General features: G+C 43.6%; 1 protein-coding gene across 1 annotated transcript; it reads left to right on the top strand.

Moving 5' to 3' along the window:
- The first annotated feature begins 4,110 nt into the window (after positions 1–4,110).
- On the top strand, positions 4,111–9,687 carry LOC146207816 (uncharacterized). Its single transcript, XM_084590530.1, has 3 exons — positions 4,111–4,270; positions 6,137–6,194; positions 9,310–9,687. The coding sequence occupies exons 1-3, from the start codon at positions 4,203–4,205 to the stop codon at positions 9,628–9,630; spliced, it is 447 nt and encodes a 148-aa protein (XP_084446656.1). The 5' UTR covers positions 4,111–4,202; the 3' UTR covers positions 9,631–9,687.
- The last annotated feature ends 720 nt before the right edge of the window (positions 9,688–10,407 follow it).

Below are 10,407 nucleotides of genomic sequence, written 5' to 3' on the forward strand. Positions count from 1 at the left end.
CTTTAGTGGTAACCTGTATAAATAAATAAATAAATAAATAAATAAATAAATAAATAAATAAATAAATAAATAAATAAATAAATAAATAAATAAATAAATAAATAAATAAATAAATATCTTTATGGATGTGAATTTCAAATTGTGACGGACCATCATTCCTTATGTTGGCTTGTAAACCTTCGTGACCCCTGTGGACGCCTTGCGCGGTGGGCTTTGCGCCTTCAAGAATTCAATTTTACTGTCTTTTAAGAGTGGTCGTAAGCACGGTGATGCTGATTGCCTGTCACGGTTGCCACTTGAAAGTACTGATTGCGACAATGACGTCTTGGATGAATATATAGCTGCTATCTCTACAAGTTTCCCCGATATTGGTGAATTCAAGATTGCACAGCAGAACGACGAGTTGGCGCCGTTTTTTGATGCAGCAAGTTCCCGGAACCCTACAACCTCATTCTGCATTCGTGACGGTGTACTATACAGGAAGAACTACTCGTCAGTAGGTGCGCGGCTTCTTCTGGTAGTTCCTACAAGTCTTGGGCGTCAGGTTCTTCAGGTAATGCACGACGATGCCACAGCTGGACACTTGGGTTTCGCGAGGACGTTGCACAGGACTAAGGAACGTTTTTATTGGCCGAAGATGCGTCAAACTACTCAAGGTTCTGTGGCCGCCAGTGCCAGCGTTTCAAACACTCAACCAGCTCACCGCCGGGTCATCTTCAGCCTGTAAGGCCACCACGAACCCCATTTGAACAGGTGGGAATTGACCTTCTAGGACCGTTTTCCCGTTCCTCCAACGGAAACCACTGGGTCATAGTGTGCGTAGACTACCTTACGCGGTACTGTGAAACCACTGTTATACCGTCAGCCACTTCTTATGATGTCTCGGCGTTCCTTCTACGGTCCATCATTCTCCGACATGGGCCTCCTCATGTGTTAATAAGCGATCGGGGCCGACAGTTTACGGCAGAAGTTGTAGAAGAACTTCTTCGCCTCTGCTCATCCCATTTTCGTCATTCAACTCCTTACCACCCACAAACAAATGGTCTTACCGAACGCACCAACCGGACGCTTAGCAATATGCTCGCAATGTATGTCGACTCCCGCCATAAAAGCTGGGATGAAGTCCTTCCGTTCATAACATACGCATTTAACACTGCTAAGCACGAAACGACAGGCTACAGGCTTTTCGATGAAGGCGAAAAGCAAGGCGCCCGTGTGCTGTGCGATGTCAGTGCACGTTAAAGAACCCCAGGTGGTCGAAATTACCGGAGTCCTCCACTACGGTGCCTCTCATAGCCTGAGTTGCTTTGGGACGTTAAACTCCACAAACAAACCAGCCAACCAACCGTTTTTTCTTCTTTATGCACGACCTCCACGAAGCACTTTGGACACGTTTCTGCCTTTCTCACTCCCTGCTGAAACTTCACTTTGGCTGAAGAAGCTCGTCGACTCGCTAGACTTCGCATTCTAGCCTCCCAGGAACGCTACTAGCAACGCTATGACAAGCGTCATCAAGATGTCAATTATGCCCCTGGTGACTTGGTGCGGCTTTGGACGCCGTTGCGTAAGCGCAGCTTGTCCCAGAAACTGTTGCACCACTATACTGGCCCTTTCGTTGTACTGGAACGCCTCAGCGCAGTAAACTTCGTAGTCTCTCGCCTGACCTCCCAAGGGCGTCGTTCTCGGAAGACTCAAGTAGTCCACGTGGCCCGCATGAAACCCTTCTATCAACGTGACGAACCTTGACTCACCCGGCGGGCATCGTCTGCGAAGGGGGCAGTGTCACGCACTTCTCGCGGTCCTTATTGAAGGAAGATGAGGTTGGCGGAATAAGCAGAAGAGGACGAGGAAGCTGGGTCCAACGTTACTAGATCCTTTAACATTGGCTGGGTCTGTCCGCTGTGGTGTGCTAATCTCCAGCGCATACTGACATCTGTGTAAATAAACCTCGCAACAATATTAATATTTAAGAAGAGTAAATTGAGTTTTACGTAAATTTTGTAGAAAAAGTTGGCAGTGATTTAGCTCTGGTGAAGCCTAGTTGAATTGCGATAACAAAGGCTGCATGGCTAAGTTTGTGGCTAAATGAAGTAAGTTCACTTACCGGTGTTAGATCATTTTTATGCCACAGCTGGTCGCACACGAAACACACACTTTCAAAGAGGTTGTTTGTGAAGCGGAGGTGAAACTCTCGCGTGGCCGACTGGTGCTCACCCACTCTTTATGCAAAGTCTGCACGCCAACCACCTTCGACGTCTCCAGGCTCCATGAGAAACGTCTCCAAGAGAAAAGCAACACGCTCGGCATCGATATAAAGGCCATAAGGTTCATTTCAGCGACTGATATAGAGGCATTCAAGAAAGACTGTACCTCTACAAAAAGTTGGAAATAATATTGCAGCTGCCATAAAAATACTGTCGGCAAGAACCCAGATTAAGAGAAAATGTAGGCAGTGGAAGAATTGCCCGGACTGGCAATTAGAAGAATTACCGTCTATCGTTTGCTCGTCGCCAACGGTTACTCTATGAATTTAGTGACTCAGAGGCCGCTCGACCGCGACGGAGCACAGCTTTTTTTTTTTTTTTTCCTAGAGAAAGACGCAGCATATGAATGCGAAAATGCCTCGAGGGGCTTGTGCAGTGGTTAGGGCATTCGATTGCTGTGCGCAAGGATGTGGGATTGGAATCTCTGCTGTGGCGGTCGCATTTGTATGGCGGAGATAAGCCAGGCGCCCGTGTGCTGTGCGACGTCAGTGCACGATAAGAAAACTCGGGTGGTCGAAATTTCTGGAGCCCTCTTCTGCAGCTTCTCTCATAGCCTGAGTTGCTTTAGGACGTTAAACCCATTCAACCGAAATCAAACCTTATGAGCCTTCCTTCGTAGCCTGTAGGTGTAGCGTACCTGTCCTTTGTACCTCAAATGAGAAACTCGAGTTGGCAGCTCCTCCTAACTTTCTGATATCATGTGTTCACGTTAAATGGCACAAGTCATCGAAGAATCACTCCTCGCCATTTTGGCTGCCAGCTACCACCGGCCAGTGCCATGCCCGTTTTTTTTTGCTTACCGCGCCGCCACAAATGCCGGCGCTTGATTTTCTGCGCAACGTTCGCTTTAATGCTATCGCGTTATATTAATGAATATATTTAACGACATCCAACCTTAACGACCACAACTCAAACCATACAGGTGGTGCTTGAGCAGACTATGCTTAGCTTTAGCGTTTCGCCCGCCTTATAAGCACAAAATACAAAAACGCCAGTCATATCTTGCACGTTAAACTGACGGGAAGTGTAGGGTACTTTTTTTGTGTAGAATGATGCAGGATGCACCGAACTTATCGGGGAAGAAGAGACTGCAGAGAACAATTTGGGCTGTGTACGTTGCTTTATTATTAGGATATACAAATTTCTTTCCCGAAGAACCAGCCGTTAGCGTTCCGCAAGCAAATATTACCCGTTGCCAAACGTGCTCCTTTCCTTATTGTATTGCTCTAGTTAATTCTTCAAAAACAATAAAAAATGTTTACACTATTCAATATTTCCTTTATCCAGGTCCTCACTAAAAGGGCTTGCGACGTTCCAAAGATGCCCAGGTGGTCGAAATTACTCAGTAGCCCTCCACTACGGCTTCTCTTTCTCTCTTTCTACTTTCACTCCCAACTTCCCTCTTCCCTTACGGCGTGGTTCAGGTGTCCAAAAAACAAGCGTAACAGATACTGCGCCTTTTCCTTCCTGTGAACCAGTTATACACATATATTCACGGCCCGCATATTAGGCACTGGCAATAAACGGCAACTCCGAAATCATCAGAGGTGTGATACTTATAAATTCAATATACGTTACATTTATTATTTCGATGAATGCCTAATATTTCCGTTACAAACATTTCGGCACCAGTTAATGATGAAGAGTGAACTGTCGAAGCAGGTGGCTCTTCTCTAAAATTGTAATAGCATCCGGATGACGTCTTTCAGTGGGAAACCTGGCGTCACACTCGCCACTTGCAAATTATAGTTGGTAGTTATGAGCTTCGGATCTAAATATCATCCCCTCGCTTCTCTGACATGATAAATGATGTTTCTATTCACCTTTTCTACTCATTTGCGATTGCGCTATGTATTCCTACTGGATATAAATCATGGGTTCTCAGTGCACTAAAAAGTTTGGTCTTTACCATCCACTAAACTTCTTTCACGTTCATACATGCCTGGAAAATGGGGCTATTTGTACTTCTTCCTTCTTGTCATGCAGTACCTCTTGCGTGTTTCCCAGTAAGTACGAACGCGATTGTAACAACGCACAAAAATCGGTCAAGTTTACAATGGTGGCAAACCTCTCCAGAAAAAAGCGACCGAATAGATAATTTTCTTTTAGTTAAAGAAAAATGTTGATTCAGAAAATTTTATAACGCTAAAGTAATTTTATTTACTGTAGGAGACTTCAAGTTACACTTAGGTAGTGGGTAACACTACCACTCCGTTTACCGGTGATCAGGACTTTGTGCTAACAGTGAGATGCGTTAAAGAAAAACAGGGGGTTTTCAGCCGATGTTTGCTGATTTTCCAAATTGACAGGTTTGCTTATTATGAAATTGAATGTTTTTTTAGAATTATTTTTCCTCCAAAAAGCCACCGAACTTAAACTTATTTTTGTGCCATCATAACGCGCTGCTTGCCTAAAAATGACGAAGTTCGCTCTTTATTGTTTATTTAAGACGAGTTTGGGGATCTAGACGTGTCTGAAAGCTCGTTAGTTCGTTGTTTACTGCTCATTTAGGACTCCAGTTTGGTGTACTGGACGTGTTTGAAAGTTCGTTCTGCACTCTTTGGTAAGATGTGCGGTTCGATGGCTGTAAACGTAAAAGATTAAGGAGGTACAGCTGTAATGTAAGGATTTTCTGAGAGACCATGCGTAAATATCCGCTTGGCTCACTGCCATCCTGCTTCTGTATATATCATGCAGACCCAAAGCGATTATAAGATCACAAGGAAAAAAATGATATCAGGCAAGAAAAAATTTTTGTTGTCTGTTTCCAAGGAGGGTTAAATAACTTCTGTTTGGTGAGCAGGCATTTTTCAGTATAAGAGAGGCAAACGCATTCACCTAATGCTAAAAGAGCGTGTGCGTAAACGGAGTAATCGCAGTACGCAGGACTATCTTGCGCCGCGTTGAAGCAGATGCCAGCAATAGGCACCTGAAAGCAATCAGTTCAACAGCTGTCTTCCAACAAAAAGGTAATTTTATAAGTTAACTGGAGGATTCTATTTGCATACAATCATGAAATCAAGAACTAATCGTACCTGGCATGCGAGAAAATCTTTTTTTCCTCAAAGTAAAAACACAAAAAAAAAAGAGATCCTAGATCCAGATATGGTGAACATTCCTGCCATGTACGCGGAAAGCGAGACATTTTCTTGACGGTTCATAATGAACACGTTTTTTTTTTTAATTCGAAATGCCTACATAACGTTTATCCAGGGAAGAAAGCTTCGAACTGATAGTTGAGGGTTTTGGAGTAAGTGAACTACATTGCTTGGCTTTTTGACTAGCGTAATAATCCAAACGGAAATATGTTATGCAAACGGCTCCTCTAATGAATTCACAAATGACTCCAATTCATCAATTCACTCATCACGAAGTTCTTCAGCCATGTGCCTTAGCAGTAAGCTGTAGCATGTGTGTGGCACTGTGGTCGCCTACGCCAGCGGTACAAAACATCTACAGAGCCACTACCCATACAATGAGACCTTATCGCCAATTCCTTCCATATAGAGGCCAGAAGTAAGCCGACTGGCGTGTCCTATCATCTTTGTTAAGGGAATAGTTTGCGGCAAAAAAAAAAAAAAGAAAAAAATAACACCACCGAACGGACCTCGAGCCAGCATTGTAAAAGAGGAAACTTCGCATTTCAGTGTTTTAATCAAGCCGACCACCTACGCCGCGTGTTAAGCTGTGAGCCTACACAGGAATGCCGCATTTTTATGCATATATATTTGTTTCCTTTAAATTCTTCGGCACTCTGATGTAGTTGCAACGCTAAATCTAACTCAAGTTTAGAACCTCTGACTCATGACAACTATAGCGCCTCTACACCTTACGACTATGTAATGTTATTGTAATTTTTTTTTTCATTTCAGATCATGTGATTGGTGTGACCGCAGTGCCAAAGACCCTTACCAAGGCTGCTTGGGCAGCGTGAGTATATGTGCTAATTTTGTCGAAGTCGCTGATATCGACGAGGATGCTAATCTTAACTTCCTGCCTTAGTACATACACAGGCCTTAGTACATACACATACAAACACTTCGGAAAGCTCTAAAATATGAAGAATTCGGAATCGAAAAAAAAAAGGCCTTCGACACTTATCTACTTATCTAGTAGTGATTTAGATAGTGTGCTAGTAGGACCTGAATAGCACTGTGGACGTTAAGGCATACCAGCGTTTCTTGAAAGTTGCGCGAAGAAAATATGACGGTTTTCTCGGCTGAAAGTGAGCGCGGGAGTGATTACAATTGGACGCGAGGACACACCGCGGCGCCACCTCTTGACAACGCCGCCTGACGCAGTAAGTGGGATAACGCGCGTTGAGCTGATGCCGTGTGATGCTTTCTTAGGCAGTTTAGTTCCATATTGATGCTGAATTTATAATTTTTTTTTCATATACACTTTGGCCTAAGCCTGTTGTAGGCCATTTGATGTATTAGGCGAACTCTACTTGGCAAGAAGACCATAAGCTGTCGAAGCGTAGTCCGGCAAGTGTAAACTACTGCTACAACGCTGCACGTGCAGCGTTGTTGTCGCTGTTTTTAAAGAAAGTGAACATGTGACAGATCCAGTCACAAATAAGCGGTCACATATTACTCTGATCAGTTGGAAAAAATACGCGCTGCATAGTCACGTCGCTGCTTTGTTCTGCTATTTGCATGTTCTCTGCTTGCGAACGGAGCTCGCAGGTGGTGACAGATGCGAGGCACTTCGCAGAGTACCGGCAGAAGCGGTGTCATTCGGCTGATCCTTGAATAGCCAAATTTAACAGTGCGTATGCCGCGAAGAAATCTTCTAAAACAGCTGCTCAGATTTGTGCTACTTTTTGCAGATTGACCCAGATCATTGCCTCTCGAACTTTGGGTGGTGCTCAGTTTTCCGCTTAGTTTTCTTGACTCTTACGTGAGCAGATCATGATAAGCATTGAATATTTGTTTTCTCGATCATTTGAATTACTGCTGAAGTTTTCTAAGGCGAGTCGCAACGCATACCGCTCCGCGTGGCAGCAGAAATGTTTAGAATAAATTTTACACCTCCGCACTTTCAGACGAACATTCTTTTCCCTGCATAGGTACTGCTCGGCGAAGAAGCCAGTATATTTTCTATCCCACCAGCGATCAGGCTTCGTTCGCTTCACAAGTGATAAGTGCAAGTACATAAACCTTAATTAGCGCCAGTCCTTCGGCCGCAACTCACGGAACTCTCCAACTCCATATCCATGGAATCTTGCTCGATGAAACGCTTGTTGCACACAAGAATGACCACCTAATTATTTGCACAATTGGAACTTGTTTATCCAAGCTTACTTGCAGTTGTCGGCACCGCGTCTCGAAATAATCGGGGGCTGCGTTAAAAAAGAAATCGTATCATGGTAATTTGCGGTTCTAGTAATTGAAACTGACTGCTCTGTGATGGGCAATGACAAGTTAACAAGATCATTATAATTATTTTGTTAATGATTAAATTAGAGAAAGTGCAAAAATTAAAACTTTGGAAACAAGGGTTCAAAGGTGTCAAAGTGCTCAGAATGAAAAAGGAATGCTTGATGATGCAAATTATTAAACTTTGGAGCATTAATTGACCAATTAATAAGCTGATATTATTGAATAAAGGAAAAACCTGTACTAAACTGTCAAACCGCTCAGAATTAAAAGCTAAAGTTTGGTGGATTCTAAGATGCTAAAAATAAACAAAAAAAATTAAGCCTAAAAAAGGAAAACTGTCAGCGTGTGTGAAATACTATTGCTTCATACGCTAACGATGTAGTCGAACGCGCACTGGGATGATCAAATTTCAAGAAGCGGCGCCCGAACTTATCAGTGACGCCACCAAAACAGTGCAAAACATCGTCGATGAGCGTTTATACCCTTAACGCAGCACTTCAGGTGTGCCATCGGTTTTTTCTTTGGCATATATGCTGCCTTCTGATGTTCGCTAGCTATTAGCAAAAACGTTTGAATGAGTTCAGCTGTGAATATGATTCTGCGTAAGAAATGGGGGATGCTCTTAAAGTGGTATCTTCAAAAACAAAATGTTAATATTTCTTCAGTACGACTGCGTAGAGAGGAAAAAAAATCATTTTATATATAGTGATGGCGAATAGCGTCTAAAATAGTCATCATCAGGCTCATGCTACCTGGTGGTGGCAGAACCAAATGGTGGGACGGAGCTCCCTGCACGGCACTTCGGTGCTCACTCACTGCGAGGCGACACGCTTAAAACGCAAAAGAAACCCCTTGAAGCGCAATCCATCTCACTGCACTGGAAATGATCTGGCACTGGTCTTGAGTGGAGGCACTGGTTACACTTCCTACAAACCATCTTCACATGCCCTACATTCTTTCATCTCCCATCCCGGAATGTTGCGGCCTTACTGGGAGACTCTTATGACCAACTATAACTGGCCCAGTACAGGGAAGATGTTTTCGCCTTATTTTACAAATTACCTACCAATATATCGAAACATTTACTTGTACCCAAACGATAATAAGAGTAAGCTAGTGCATTAACATTCCCATTGAAATATATCCGATGCAGCCGGTACTGAATGCGTGCGTTTCCCTTGCACAGTCTAACAGCATTATAGTGCCAGCCTGGTAGGCAACAAGGAGGTGCTGTCACTATACTGTCACATTACTGTAAGAAGCAAACCCAACAAAGTGGTTTGCTTCTTAGGCATGTAGCGATGCAGTTAAAAGTCTCCTTAGCCACTCGATCAATCTTAAGTAAGGAAAGGTTGTTTTGTCTCCTTCCGAAGCCGTTTAATCTGTAGGGCTGCCTTGAGCGCTTGAAAGTATGTCTTAGGAGAAAAACATATGGGAAATGTGGCCGCTTCGCCTGGTTATGTTTGACAAACGTGGTATATATCTTTATAAGCCGCTCGGCATTGTTACACTCATTGAGCATCATAACAGTTTCACTCATAGCAATGCACATCATAGCTCATAGCGCATCATTGCATTGCACATAGTAGCACAATTTGCTAGTGTGTATATAAAACGACCGGTGTATTCTAGTTAATGACGATCATTTTTCTCCCTAACAGTGTGACCCATATAAGCCCTACGAAGGATGTGGCTCGGGTTGCTGGTGCTACCATGGCGGTACTCATCCCGTCGAAGGCTACGACATGGGCGGATTTTGCTACGAGGCTGATGAAGACATTGTGCCTAACGAAGACAACTCCCAAACTGCTGCAACGGCTATTCAGCTCACTGCAACCGCGCTGCAAGCCGGCGCGGTAGTAGCTAGCAGGATTCCAATCTCGAAGGTGAAAATCGGGCGAGGGGCTGCGAAATTTGCTGCAAAGATTCGTATGCCTAAGATTAAGTTAAGGATTCCTAGATTCAAGCTTTCACGAGGGTAAAGTGGTACTGCATACCGCGAAATAAATGTTTAGTGTTTGCGTCTGAACAGGCTAAGACGTCGTTGCGATTTCTTACCAAGTTTTATACCCCGCCGATTTGCTGCCACTCTTCGACAGCGGAGCAACGCGACCGAAAATAAATATATTATTGAAAGTTCTGCACAAGAGCATGTCCTGTAAGTGTTCGCTTAGTAATTGGGAAGCCTGTCAGCAGCGTTTGCTTGAGCCCATATACCTGTGCAAAAAAAGAAAGAACTTAAATGTCACTATCACCTCTTGATCGCAATCTCAACGACATACGTGGTGACATTGAAGCTTCTTAATTTTCCTACCCTTGTCTGCTCTGAAACATGGCTAATTCTTAATCCCAGATATTAAGTAGTAGATAGATAGATGCACCGAAATTTATGACAGAATTATTATTTCGAGGCTTTTCATAGTTCCCATGTTGTCTCCTAATCTATCTGAAAATTTCTTCTAGAGAATTATCGCTATGCCGCTCAATCATGTCACATTCCTTCATCATCTAATCAAAAAAGCTCACAGGATAGTTTTTCCTTTGTAACACGGAATTCGTCAGCAGGTATGGGTAGTTAGCATTGCTTGATATACTGAGACAAAGAATTTGAGACTGACGTGCATGAGCATGCTTTCCGCTGCAACTACCACAATGACACGACACCGAGGGAACAGGTGGCTCCATAACATCATATACACTCCTGCTATACTACATCTAAACCTTACTCCGCTTTCGCCACACCTTCTTCAGGGCACATT

The sequence above is a fragment of the Amblyomma maculatum genome, chromosome 1 (genome assembly GCF_055883805.1).
Source record: "Amblyomma maculatum isolate TAMU_Amacu chromosome 1, ASM5588380v1, whole genome shotgun sequence".
Lineage (NCBI taxonomy): Eukaryota > Metazoa > Arthropoda > Arachnida > Ixodida > Ixodidae > Amblyomma > Amblyomma maculatum.